Source organism: Lutjanus erythropterus, chromosome 7 (genome assembly GCF_056507025.1).
Source record: "Lutjanus erythropterus isolate fLutEry1 chromosome 7, fLutEry1.hap2, whole genome shotgun sequence".
NCBI lineage: Eukaryota > Metazoa > Chordata > Actinopteri > Lutjaniformes > Lutjanidae > Lutjanus > Lutjanus erythropterus.
Genome location: NC_139323.1, coordinates 2,512,891 through 2,527,240, shown reverse-complemented (window position 1 = coordinate 2,527,240; position 14,350 = coordinate 2,512,891). Strand labels below are relative to the sequence as shown.

The 14,350-nt window shown below is 39.4% G+C and overlaps 1 protein-coding gene across 11 annotated transcripts in view; it reads left to right on the top strand.

Moving 5' to 3' along the window:
- nlgn1 (neuroligin 1) overlaps positions 1-14,350 on the top strand; it is a 421,649-nt gene that overhangs the window by 36,241 nt on the left and 371,058 nt on the right. The window contains exon 2 of one of the 11 annotated variants that reach the window (XM_084722374.1): positions 5,735-5,751. The exons of 8 other annotated variants lie outside the window; for them this stretch is intronic. In XM_084722374.1, coding sequence (XP_084578500.1) covers positions 5,735-5,751 — 17 coding nt within the window. Of the gene's footprint in view, positions 1-1,351; positions 1,365-5,734; positions 5,752-7,543; positions 7,571-14,350 lie in introns of all 11 variants that reach the window. 2 more of the 11 variants (XM_084722371.1, XM_084722373.1) reach the window with 2 other exon arrangements.

Genomic DNA, 14,350 nt, shown 5'->3' with positions numbered 1-14,350 from the left:
AGCAATTAAATCAGCTTACACCCAAACATTTCCTAAACATGAATTGAGTAGCAAGAACCATCTTCCTCCAAAATGTCCAACAGAAGGTGTGTTCCACCTTCTGAAAGCTTCTCTGTTATTGCCCATGAAGGAGACAGGTGGAAGGCGGCTCAAAGTATGTGGAATAAAATGAGAATGAGAGACAGGCAGGAGAGTAGAAGAAAAAAAAAAGAGAGACAGACAAGAGACGTTAGAGGAAATGCATCCCCCTCGGCACAGCTGGGCTCGCTGTCATGTAGGCCTGTCACATGGGATCTGGCTAGAAATACTAGTTCTCTGTCTCCTCCAAACAGAAAATAGGCCACATCCTGTTCAACACAGCCACTGCATGGCACTCTTTCACAGTACAACATAATACATGTTATAGGACAAGACAACACAGCTTCAAAGAGAATAATTTAATGTGTAGAGATTGCAACAGAAAATCACCTGTTACACCTTTTGTGTATTCAGGTGGAGCTGCATTATTGGATATGACGCAGTTTTTTTTAATCCTTTAATGGTGTTTTGACTTTTGACTAATAATGTGGTTTTCATGAGGTTAGTGGCAGGTCTTCCCAGAGTGAAATTCTGTTTCTCGCAATCATTTTTTCTTTGTCTTATGAGAAATAAATGAGATTCTTATTGTGTTATATGTGTTTCTCCTCTTTAAGGTAATTTCTTACCACTATACAACACTGGATAATACACACAAAATACACATTGAATACAAAAACACAAATTATTAATTAAATTCAAAATGAAATAGGGTCGAAATACATAAGAAAAGTAAGTAAAAATATACATATGTACACCCAGTTAATTATTCTGCGGTGCAGTTTTTGAATTTTTATCAGGTTGAATGTAAACAGGAACAACAAGATGATGATCATGGATGGTAAAACAAAGTCCTCCTCCCCTCGTCCTACCTGAGTCCTGCATGTTGTGCCCCGTCAACCTCAGAGTGTGATGTGCCCCTCAGGTGCAACAGGCCGATTGAGGATGCAGTAGAGAAAATCTCTATGTTTGGCCACAACAGCCTCTGGTTTCCTATTGTTTGGTCAGCTTGAGTCCACTTTCATCCATTGCATATTCCTGACCAGACATTATGCAGGATCAGCTTTAAGTTCCAGCTGGAGCATGTCCCATATCTGCTGTCCTGCCCTCCTCCTTGGGTGACCACAGCAGTAAAGATGATCTGGCTGCCAAAAGTCCAGAAAAGATGTCCAAAAGTTGCCAACAGCATTTGTTGATCGTCTCAAGGCCTACTGCTCATTAATCCCAACCCCACGTTTCATTTATCAGTTGCTGTGTGTGTATTTCTGTCATAGAGTTTAATACTAATGGTATGTTTTTCCATTCTTGTTGTGGTGGTAGTGAATTCTTAGATACACTGACTGCCTGTGAAAAGTCCTTGACATGAAACTCCTATCTGCAGTCTGATGAAAACCTGAAATACCTGAAAACACTTAACCAATTCTTGCTAGATTTGACTCTTGACTCTCAGGTTTGGAGCGCTCAGGTTGATTGAGCTTGGACAAATTACATTATGCATAAACATATAAATAAAACGGTGGCCAGAACAGGTTGCACAGGGGTGTTTCTGAGTATGACATGCGCTGTTTCCTCTAATATGAGCCTGGAATCAGGTCAGGTCATGCATCACTGATATGAGTACATTTGAATATAAAACTTTCATTTTTTTTCCATGGGCTTCATTAGACACCATAAATATGTAATACCAAGTGTTGCGCTATTCAGTGTAGTGTGAAAATGTCCTCTAACCCTTTCATGTTGATTACTAAGTAGGTAATGTACATTCATGTTGTTTTCATAAGCAGATCTGAACACATTGCATGTCATACTATATTTTCTTCAATGAGAATTAATTTGTTGCTTTGCTGAGTTTCAGCTATTTGATGAAGAAAGCTCATTTCTAAGATAAAACGTGGGAAATAGATGATCAGTGGAAAGAAATATAAAAGTGTTACTCATAACATGTATTTCCATTTTGGTCCCCATGACAACTACTTAAGATGCAACAATAAGACTTTTTGATGTCTTATTGTTTTACTTTATCCCATCATGATGTTTTAATAATCTGATAATAAATCTTCAAGCTCCAGACTGCATTAACTGTATAAAATAGACTCATGTTTTGCTTGATTACATTATAGACTGTCATATAATCTGTGTCGGATAGGACTGTGACATTAGATTGATAACCTTTCTGTCAATCCAGAGGGTGTACGTCTCACTGAGCTCATTTAGCACATGGCGTGTATCATATGATATCATTTTCTGATGATAATGATCATAATTCACTCCCAGTGTCCTTACAATGTCTCGTTAATGTCGTTTGAGTTGCCATTAGCAGCTGCTCTCCCTCTCCTCTCTGCTCTATCTGATGTGCCAAACTCAGCCATCGATCAGCCGTTTGTAACCACGGCTCTCTGATTTGGATCCATCAAAGGTCAGAAGCTCAAGTGATTGTTGGAGCAGAAAACAGGAAGCCAGTGTGTCAACTAATTATGAACAATTCTTGTACAAACCTGAATTTGAATAACCAGGAATCAAGTTGGATTAATTGGAACACAGTCTGAAAAGACTGATTTGTTGTGAGTGTAGTCGGTGATGTCAGCAAGAATGCTGTTGCATATAAATCTGCTGAATGCTCATTTACTTCAGAGTTTGGACTCCAAAGCACAACTTGGCAGGCTTACATTCCAGGATGTGGGTCTAGTGTTAATTTGGTCTGCTGATTTTTAATTTAGTCGAAGTCTTAGTCATGTGTCAAATGTCCTTATTAGTTCTTGAGTCAGCCTCATCTTTTAGTCAGGGTTTATAAAACCGTAACTATTTAAAGACCATCTCCAGTGAAAATCACATTTTTAACCAGCAACCAGCAGAGATTTGTCAAGTTCCACCAACATTAACATGACTTATCACATATTTTGTCCTGGACTGAAAAATACATTTTAAACTGAAGCAGTTGTTGATCACTTGCAGCCCCAAGCTGACGGTTAAGAAGAGTGAGAAGTCAGCCGTCAATTGGTTGTATAAAAAATAGAATTCCTGCCTCACGGTTGTTTGTCTCCACCAACCAGTCAGGTTACAGTTTACATCCATGTCAGTCCAAAAGTAAAAAAAAATACACACACCCCCAACCCACAATTTTTATAAATCATTAACAATAATTGGGGACAGCAACTGATAAAAAAAATGATTAAAAAAATTGTATTGTATTTTCTTGTGATGAAAAGGTCAGCATGGCAGTATGAGAAAACTCTTATGTGTTTATTATCCATTCATAAATCATATTCATTCAACTTTGTTTTGCTCTATTTTCCTCCTCTTCTGTACCCCCCTGTAGTGACTCTGTACTCCCTCAGCGGAGCTCGCCCCACAGTTTGGTAACTACTGACTTAAAGACTCCTGATGTTTACAGAGGGGTACAGAGGACATTATGATGTCACAATGAAGTTGACCTTTACCTTTTGAATATAAAACATCATCACTTAATCATTCTATCCTAGATATCTATGTGTAATTTTCACTGTGACCTTGAGCTTTGACCATCAAAATCTAATCAGTTCATTCTTAACTCCAAGTAGTCATTTGTGCCGAGGTTGAAGGAATTCCTTTAAGGCGTTCTTGAGATACAGTGTTCATGAAAATGGAATGGACATGAGATCACAGTGACCTTTGACCACCAACATTTAATCAGTTCATCTTTGATTTCCAGTGAACACTTGTGCCAAGTTTGAAGAAATTTCATCCAGGTGTTCTTGAGATATCGCAGTCACAAGAAGAGGATGACCTGAAAGCATAATGCCTCTGGCCACAAAAACATAAGGACGCAAAAGAATTCTGAAGCACAGAGGTCCTTCAACATACAATCATGAATGTACACAAAAAAACTGATCAATCCAGTATCATTCGAGATTTGCTCTGGACAAACTGTAGTTCCAGTGATCACTCACTCACGCACACACTCACTCACTCACACACTCACGCACTCACTCACTCACGCACACACTCACTCACTCCCTAATCATTGATTCGGTGGCGTGTGCTGCTAATAGCAGGCTGAAGCAGAGATCACACTGTGTTGAAACCTGATGAAACATTCAGTAATTTTAATCTGGGTCACTTTTAGATGAATTTTAGAAGTGTCCTGTTGTTTTGCTGCCAATTGCAACAACAAACCATTCTAAATTTGCCACAGCTCTGATTTGCGCTGCTCACTGGCTTCTGCTCTATAGCAACAGGGGCTCAGGCTCACAGGTATCACAGTATTCTGATAAATCTACTATAATTAAGCTGATGGGAAAAAGACAAACACAATTTCCCAAAAATATAGTTGAAATAATTTAAACTGATGGCCGTAACATAAACCTAGGTATATTATCTTAGAGACCTCTGTGTTTCTGTGCAGGATTATTGAAGATACATTTCTATATTATTTTATTGCTTAATTTTTACATAAATCGTTCTTGCAGCATATAAAGCACTGTGAATTTGACTTTGAGTTGAGTTATTATCCTATAATATAGTTTTAATTTGTAAGTGAGGTCTTTTCTTTAATCAGAAATGGTGACAGTAATGTAGCCCTGACTGAGGCTTGTGTTGAAAAGTCTTAAATCTCTACATGCCATCTGTCTCAATGCTCATTTTCATTCATCATTTTCAGAAGAGAACTCCAGAGAGCAAGAATGACAGAAACAGAGGGCGGCTCAGTCACACGGAGTATAAGTCAAGAAGGTCTCTACCTGATATTCATAGGCGCTGATATCAGCATATCAAAGCCCATCACCTGGCTGAAGTCTTGTCTCTGCTTTCCAAAGGGAATGTCAGACATGAAAGAGAGTATTTGAAGAGTTAAGGAAGAGCTGAGCTCAAATGCCGTTTCTTTTTAAATTGTCATTTTAGGGGGTTGAGACTTCTGAACTCCTTGATAAGTCGCCTTGAAGTGATGAAATGTTGCCGTGACCGTGCATTCAAACTTTAAGAAATTCACTGCTGTCATTCCTGTACTGCTGTTCATTGATCAGACTCGGTGTGTGTATGAGAGCGTGTGTGAACCCTGTTGAACTGCGGCACAATACAAAACCCCTCACAGTTGCAGGACCCTCTGTACTGCACCATGCAAACTGCTGCCAGACTTATTACAGACACACACAACGCAACTCTTTGTATTTATTTCTCTTCAGTCATGCTCTCAACCTTCAGAGGAAAAGAAATAAACATCAGGGAGGCCTACAAATCCAACAGCAGCCATACAGTTAAGATGAGGATCTTTATCAATGATGGATGGTTATGAAATAGGAACAAGGGAACATATCGGCTTATGAAACTCTTGCTTTGTACCTTCAGAGAAACAGCACCCGCTGTTCTTCACTACCTTGTTTTTGGTCTTGAATTATTTCTTAAAAGGGTGTTTTCTGTGGCTGTCAAATGATTGATCAAAATCGTGTTGAAAGTCCAAATACATTATCTGAATATGCACAGATAACATGTTCTGATGTTAACCTGTTTTTTCTATAGTAATTGATTTTTTCTTATTTTCTTTTGGCCTCAATTTTGCATCACATGCTGTCAGTCATAACTCACTTATTGGAGGACAGGCTGCATATACAGATCAGGTTGTTTTGGAGTATCCTGTTTAGGTTTTGTGCATGTAAATGTCATATTCTAGTTTCAGAAACTTGTATAGGGCCTTTAACCTGGAAAGTTGTCCTTAGAAACGGTTTGGAGAAGGGCAGACATTTTCAAAAAACACTTTCCAGGTAAATAAACCATCTGTCTAGCATGTCCTACACGGGCAAAATTCAGCCAATCAAACTGAAGCCAGTCTGGAGAAGTACGAAAACATGTTTTCCATGGAGAAAAGCCCTCAGTTCTTCTCTTTGCTAAATTACAAATGGATAACTTGAAGCCTGGCAAGATGGATTCTTGTGATCATGTGATCTTACAAATCTGTCTGCCTCGCAAAGTGATAAGGCTTTATCCAGGTTATGAGAAACCTGCAGTATTCCGATAATAACCAGGATGCTGTGGCATGTGAACACCGTATCCAGGCTACTGAACATTCTATTGGTACAGAATTGAGTGGTTGCCATGGTGACAGATCAAGATAAAACTGTACACAGATGACGAGAAACCTAGATATTGTTAGAATCATGTATACAAGGATATGAATAACCAGGATTCACAAGGACCAGGACAAGACTCATGTCCTCACCAAATGGTGTGAATGAATACATGTGAAGGTCAAGAGTCATTTCATGTGTTACCATGACGCCTCTTTGGCTAATCACCTGTCATTTCACAGGATTTAGTCTGCACTGATTGTCCATAGGTGGCGTGTCATTTTATGCTCATCTTGTGGGAAAGAAAATGTCAGGTGTTGTAGTATAACAAGTGGTAAAGTTGACACATGGAGGAAGCGGGTTGGAAGGATGGATCAAACGAACACAGGACTTTCACCCAGGAGACCAGGGTTGAAACGAAAAGTCAATGCTGACTTCTTTTTAACTCACATAATGCACTTATCTTCCATCACATAGACAATTGTCACATACGTAACATAACATAACGTTAACTTGTGTACATGAATTAACCAACACATCCTTATACCTACACAACAGAATAGATTGACTCCTAAAATGAGAGTTTATCAGCAACAGGTTTACGATAAACAATGAACATAAATATGCGCTGTAATAAGCAGCTTGCAAGATGACCTACACATTGTAATTTCTGGCAAGGATGAGCAGGAATTTACTTACATAACTACAGCTTATTAAGTACGTATTTTAATCAAAACCATTATCCCTTAAACCAAGTAGATTTAGTGCTTAAATCTAACTAAACTGTGACCTTTTCACAACATTAAACACATGGAAAATTACCATGATGATGAAAGTCTAACTGTGTCACCTGATGGAGTTCACCTGATTTTATGGTTTCATCCAAAACTCAAAAAATTCTTTAAATATCTTTAAACGTGATGTGCTATTTGTATGCCATCCCATGAGATGACGTTGTGTCTTCAGTGTCAAAATAATGCACTTATTGTTGTCTGTAAATGTAGGAGCTGCTGTAGCCAATGCAGCAGGCTTTTTATGCTGCACACTTGCCAAACGTAAAAACACTTAGAATAAGTTTCAGCCGACTGTTGTAAACCGAGTGCGTCACAAATAAACCAATGCATTAAGCGTCCCTTTATGATTGTTCTCTTTTTATCTTTAAGACCTAATGATGGACAATGACAGGGCTTTTAATGTTGGCGGGACAATCTGCGCCAAGCACAACAAGAGCAACGATAAAAGATCAGACAGCTTTGAATAATTATACTCAGGGCATGGTGTTAGGAGTGAGTGATTAACCGGGTGTGTGTCTGTGTATGTGTGTGTGTTTGTGTGTGCGTTGGAGAGAGAACTTGAGGAGGGAATGATGATTAACGATGAAGCAGACCTTGAGAAGGACAGGCTGCCAGTAGGACAGATGACAGGAGATGGAGGGATGGGAGGAGGGACGGAGCAGAGAGGTGGACAGGGCTACAGAACCGCTCATTCTGGCAAATGACTGTCGAATGCTGACACATACAATAGCAGTCATTTGCTTAGCGTATCATTTATTTCCCTACAGTGAATTGATTGATGATCCATCATGTCTTAACGCCACAGCCTGAGACGGTTTGGCCAGACGGCAGAAGAGGCGCATGTCAACACTTCACAAGCTGGTGTCATTGCTTAGTTATAGGGAAGTGTTTCTTCCACTCTTCAACCTTTTTGTGTCAATTACGATTTTGTCATTTTCTTGTTTTCTGATATGCACACATAGCACTCTAACTGGAGCTGTGCTGGCTGCACATTTCGGTTATTTGTGGACAAAGAGAAAAATTAGGACATTTCAACAGTCTCCAGCTTGTGATGTTGTGGAGGATACTGATGTTTGGAGTTTTTGGCTGGTAAAGCTTTGGAGTTTCATGAGGATGTACCCACTTTTTGCAGTTGCATTCTCCTCACATCAAGTTTTGAATTTCCGGTTGTTAATGGTTGTTTGAAGGCATGCTTTGTGGTTATGATGCTTGACTAACTAGAGGGATTTTAACAATGCATATTCTTAACCAAGGCCAATTTTTAACCTTGGGCTAAGAGTTAACACTGGGATAACTCAGCTTCATTTCACACTCACATTTTAAGCCCTGGGCTATATGATTCACACTGCACTTCTGCTTGCGCTGGGTTAAATGTCTGTTAGTACAGCAACTGATGTGAACATTTTAGAATGTTCCAGGACTACTCCTTTGATCTTTTAGTCCAGTTTCACACTGGCAGCTTTTAGCCCTGGGTTTAGTTGATTTTCAGGGGATAAACCTGCACACTGCGGGCCAACTCTGGTCTGGAGCAGGGCCAACAAGCCCCGGGCTAAATTCAGGGTTAGCTCACTTTGGAATGTTCCAGGACTGTGCGTTAATGCTTTCTTAGCCTAGGTTAATGCCTAACTTAGAGCAGACCTTATCTAAGTGAGCTAACAGCTCAGCTAGGCTAAAGCAGCAATATGTAAAATTTGTTACAATTTTGCACCACCACAGTTTCTTAGTGCAATTCACATACACACAACTGTCAAGAATATGAACAGCTGTACACAAGCATTTTTTCATGATCAGAAGCTAGCAAGTTGAGAAATTTGCTAACACAGAGAAACATCAAGAGACACAAGACAGCAAGCCAGCTACCATTACTTACAAGTTCTTGCAAGCTTTTATTTCACAAAGTCCTTGCCAATGACTAAAAGCCAGTCACGCAGGCTCTTCCTTGGTCTCTCTCTTATTTTCCCCTTCTTAGCTTCCTCCACCAATGCCCTTTTTAGTCTCTTTACCTCGATAGATGATGTCTGTAGAGGCTGACTTCGCTTAAGTTTCCTGCTTGCCCCGCTCCAGTGCCCATTCCGTCACAGCAATCCCTGCTGGGTACTGAAAACGTCCTCCAGCTGCCCAAAGTCCCTGTGCTAGCAGTGCAAACACTTTCATTACCAGTCCATGCAGGTTGCCCGATCCATTCTGCACATGTGCATACCTAACCCCTAACCCTACCCATTCTGTGTATACTGTTTATTGATTTTGCACATGTACAGAACACACCGAGCAACCAGTGCTGATTGGGCACCGACAAACACCAATAGTCCAGTGCTCCAAGCTCTGCAGTCTGGCCAGTGTCAGCTAGATAACTGACACTGGCCAACAACAAGATAACTGAACACTCTCGATAATGGCAGCTAAAGTTAGCAGCAGTTAGTGATTACATTCAAGTCCATCATGAAACTATAAATCAGAGGTGAGGCAGAGCAGCCTCAACATTTTCGCCATAAAATGTGATCCAGTTTAACCAAAACCAGTAACATAATTGCTGGTTTGTGACATAGTGCGGTGAAGCGTCATGCACTGAGATGGTACCCAGCATCTCAAAGTATGAGGAGAATGACAGAGACACCATTCTCCCTATTGCAATGTACCAAAAATCATTTTGAAGCAGTTAGTTTAAGGTGAAATAGTTACATAATGTTCCTTTAACACCATTTTAGTTTGTGTACAGTCTGTCCTCACAGTTTAATGAGTGAAGGAGAAAGGGCAACAGGAAGGAGAGACAACAATAGACAGTTTTGACGTCAAAAGTTTGGCTTTGGGCTTTCGGGTGTATCAAGTTTGTCCATGCAGTGTCACAACACGTTAAGCTCATTCATGCCATTGGTCTATAGTCCCATATGTTCATTTAAATGATAATTCATGCTGTACAGTATATATTTAGATCTGTGTCTTAGATTTAAACATTACTAATCCAGTGAGATGTTGGCTGATGGAGCCACTGTTTTCATATTCCACTTGGTTCCACTACCATATATCACTCGCTCTTGAGAATTGGGGCAGAAATGTATTTTGAGGGAGTTTTTATTTTTACTCTTCAATTATGCTGGAAAGTATATTTTAAAAGATCAAACTCTTGGCTATTAAACCTTCTAACAAGCCAACCTCCGAGTGATTAATAAATAATATAATAATATTGATCTCATATTATAAGAGTCATTTAGTATAAGATCATTAAGAACAGTTTGCTTTACATAACAAGCTCTGAGTTATGGTCAGATGCTACTTCCTGTTCCCACTGAGGTGTAACAGCCTTTAAACATTCAGATATAATAGTGCACCATCAATATATGCAGGAAGACTATTTTTTTCTTATAAAGGCCTCACATAACCATAGTGCACTGCTGCTTTCTCATAGCAGTGATGTGTATGAATTGCCGTGAGATGAGTCCGGTGTGGGACCAGAGTGAGGTGGCATGCCAACTGCCTCAGATTGTACTATTCTCCAATCCATTTGTTCCAGGCACTCATATGAGGACTCGAGTCAGCAGCAGCAAAGAAAAGACTCCTCTTCAGTCCCATCCAGAGGGACAACACCATGGCTAAAGCACAGGCACCCTGAGAGGCTGCTGCCGTCTGCCACACACACTCTCGTACAGTCCCTCGTCACACACGCTCTCTCTGGGAGCCAGACTTGTGAAACCAGCCTTGTGTGAAAGCTCATGGTTAGGGGGGGGGGAATTAGCCTGAGGGAGTGAATAAAATCTGGTTATGGGATGGACACATACAATATATGCATGTCTGCAGTCTGAATATGTACACAAACGTGTTGTGTGTCTGCGTAAGTCTGGCTTTTGTGTGAGCTCACTTGAACTTGTGTGCGTGACAGAAAACGAAGTGAGCTGGAGCAGCATGGCCATATTTGGTCATTAGCCTGACACAGAGAGGGATAGATGTTTTGAGGCAAAGATGCTTGACTCCTGACCATTTTATTCCTCTTGTTCTCTCGCACATGTTCAGAAATCAGGTTTTATCTTGACTAGGCCTCCTGTTTTGTGGACAAAGCACCTAAAGGATAAGGATGGCTATATTCTATCTATTCTGTGTTTTTCTAATAACAAGACCAAAGCTTGCTGTCTTTTTTTGCCTCTGTGTCGTGGAGCTCTATTGTTATCCAAAAACTATTAAAAGGCACATCAGTTAGTCTCACTGCTGCAACACATACACCATCCTGCTGCCACAAATCCCCACAGGAGCACCAAATGTAGATTCATCTACCGCTGAAAATAGTCCCTGACACATGAATGATTCTTGTGAAAAACCTACAGTGCCCAGCTGTTTGAGGAAATTGCTGAACCTTTTGTGAAAAATGAAAACACATTAATGACTAGTTCTTACAGATTGATGTATTCAGGAAGAATGAATGAACAGTGGAGGGAAACTGAAAAAAAGATTTTTGGTTCTGTTTTTTTAATGTGATGATAAGAAGTGTCATTCTTATTCTCTAATAAATAAAATTAAAAAGTAGATAAACTATGTGCAAAGTAAGTTCAATTAAAGTAATACTCTACTATATCTATGGTATCTATGGTTTTTAGACTAAATCTTGCTGTGTAATAGTTTACAATAATTAGGAAATTTTGTCATAAATATTGTCATTTGTACAATTACCATAACTGCAGAAGGTCAATATTGAACCTGAATATTGGTAATGCCAAATAAGTTGGGGTAACCAGTTAAAAGGTCTGGTACAATTATACAGTGACAATGAGTATCAGCATTTAACCCATCCTGGTATCAGGAGCAGTAGGGACCAACTACACTGACAGGAGAATTTTTACTGGTGCAGAAGAACTATAAACCCCACACAGAAAGGCCGTGTCTGACCTGGGATTCAAACCCATTATGTTCTTAGTGCGAGGCGAATGTACTAACCTTTGCAGCTGGGCAGGCCGGTGAGGACAGCGGGCTCTGTGGTTGGCACAGAGCTGGATTCTCTTATGTCAGTGGCAGAGGAGAAGGAGCCTAAATAAACAGTTGTCCATCATGAACAATGCCCTCTGCACAGCACATTTACTGAACAGAAGAGTATGTCGGTGGCAGACTACTGTCTCAGTTCTGCTCTGCAGACACACTGAGAAGGTCTTTTGCCACCCCCCCCATCCAACACTTCCCACTGATGGCAGGGTGAAACTGACTGAATGCTCACCTGTGTTCTGTCATTAGGCTGCAGGACTGTCAGTCAGGTACTAGTCATGTTAGGCTCATGCTTTATAAGCAGGGTTGGAAGGGATACTTTAAAAATGTGGTTAGCTAGGATTAGTGGCACTGCACATGATTGTGTATCATTCTTTATTATAAAACTGAAATCTTGCTAATAATCTAATCTAATAATCTTGCTAAATTTTCCCTAAATGTATCTGATAATGTCTTTTGTTCTATAACTGTAATGAAATACAGAAACCTGTTTTTTGTATACTACTGACATAATCCCATTAGATGTAATCCATTACTCCCCAAGCTTGCTTATAAGCACCTTACATTTGTTAAATTTGCAATATCTACTCTATTATTTACTCAATTTATTTATTATAACCTACATAAGTACACGCTCTATTGTAGTTACAGCTTTATGTAGTAGTTCTTGTGCTTCGACTATCACATCTATTGAGCTTTTATTTTATTTATTCTAAAAGTCTTATTTTTATTGTTTTATTCTTGCATGTATTTATGTTCTGTATGTTGTATAAGTGCCTGGATGCCTAAATTTCCCCAAAGGATCTACATATTATGAAAAACTGCAAAAATAAGACCAAGTCTGTACAAAAGTGGGATTTCCTTAAACCACCAAATGATTCAGTATATCAGGAGATAAACCCAGTATCTCTGTGAATGGATTGGACAGGACATGTACATCTCTGTGTGTTCACGGTTCTATGTGTGTGGCAATCATGTGGGATGGTGAATAAGGGGTTACCTTGGTTCCTGCAGGCGTGGTAACAGCTGTGAATTTATACGCTGTAATTGGCTGATGAAAGACACATAATTGAATCTGTAGAAGGGCACAATATTACAAACCCCTGACTGAGTCTGTGTGGGTTTGTCTGTGTGAGCGACTGTGATAAATTATAAAAACAGTGTCTTCGCTTCTGCCACATGAAAATAAAGAAATAACCTCAGTCAGATGATAATTTGAAACCAGGAGTTTGTTCTTTTCTTATCTTTGGTCACTGTGAGGAAATAATTTTGATCTCATTATGATATTAATCATCTCATGCTAATGTCCTGCAACACACACACACACACACACACACACACAAAAGCATGCAGTGAGTCATGCACTCTATTTCTATAGCAAGTTATTTCAGACAAGCGGGAATCATCTTGTTGAAATCTGTACTCCATTATTTTACTCAGTTACAAATGTTCTGGTGTTAAAAATATACACAAGTAAAAGTACAAAGTATTCAAAAAGTACTCAGATTAGTTACTTTTTAATCAGTGATGTTTAATACATTATCAATATGAGCATCCAATCAAAATGGGTCTCTATTTCACTAAATCTTCTAAAATCTAACTTACTCCCAGCTTCTTCTTTGTTCTACTCAGTGGTCACAGTCACATATGCAAATTTTGGGAATTTTCCCGAATTGATAGTTTTATTATTTTCCTCATTTAAGTTCTTATTCAACAAATGGCTCTGCCAGACAAGAGGTGCAGTTACTGACTTTTCTAGACTGATTAAATCTCTGAATACATTTTTAATTGGTTAACCTCTGAATGGTGATTAATCAATTAATAATTAATCGATTAATTATAAGCATAATAATAATATCATTAACATCCTTACTCCAAACCTGTTATTACAACCCCAATGTTTGGGCTAGGGGATGAGGGATGTAACAATAATTAAAAGTAAGCGGGAGACAAAAGTGCAAACGGAAAACTGCGACAAAAGTGCAAACAAGGGTTCTTTTTTATTAATAAATTAAGTACAAAATTAAGTTAACTTCAATTTAAGTAAAGCCAACAAATTAAACACTGACTGTCCTTGCTAAGTGAGGAGGCTAGCAAGACATGATACATAGAGAGACAACAAGTGTTTTAGCTAGCCAGGGAGGCTAGTAAACACATGAGACAAGAAGTGACCTTGCTAGTCAGTGCAGCTAGCAAGACACATAACAGTGACAGTGAGTGCAGTTGCTAGGAGAGGTTAGCAACAACACATAAGACACAAAAAGACAATGAGTATCCTTGCTAACCAGGGAGGCTACCAAGACACAAACACTAACAAGCAAACTAGCCTGCCAGCACAGGTCTTGTCTGCAGCATGTTGTCTGCAGAATGGCCCATTGGTCCATTCTACACAATGTCAAATAATTTGAAAAAAATGCTCATCACAAATCTCCAGAGCTCAATGTGATATCTTCAAATCCCCTTTTCTTTTTGTCCAACCAATAG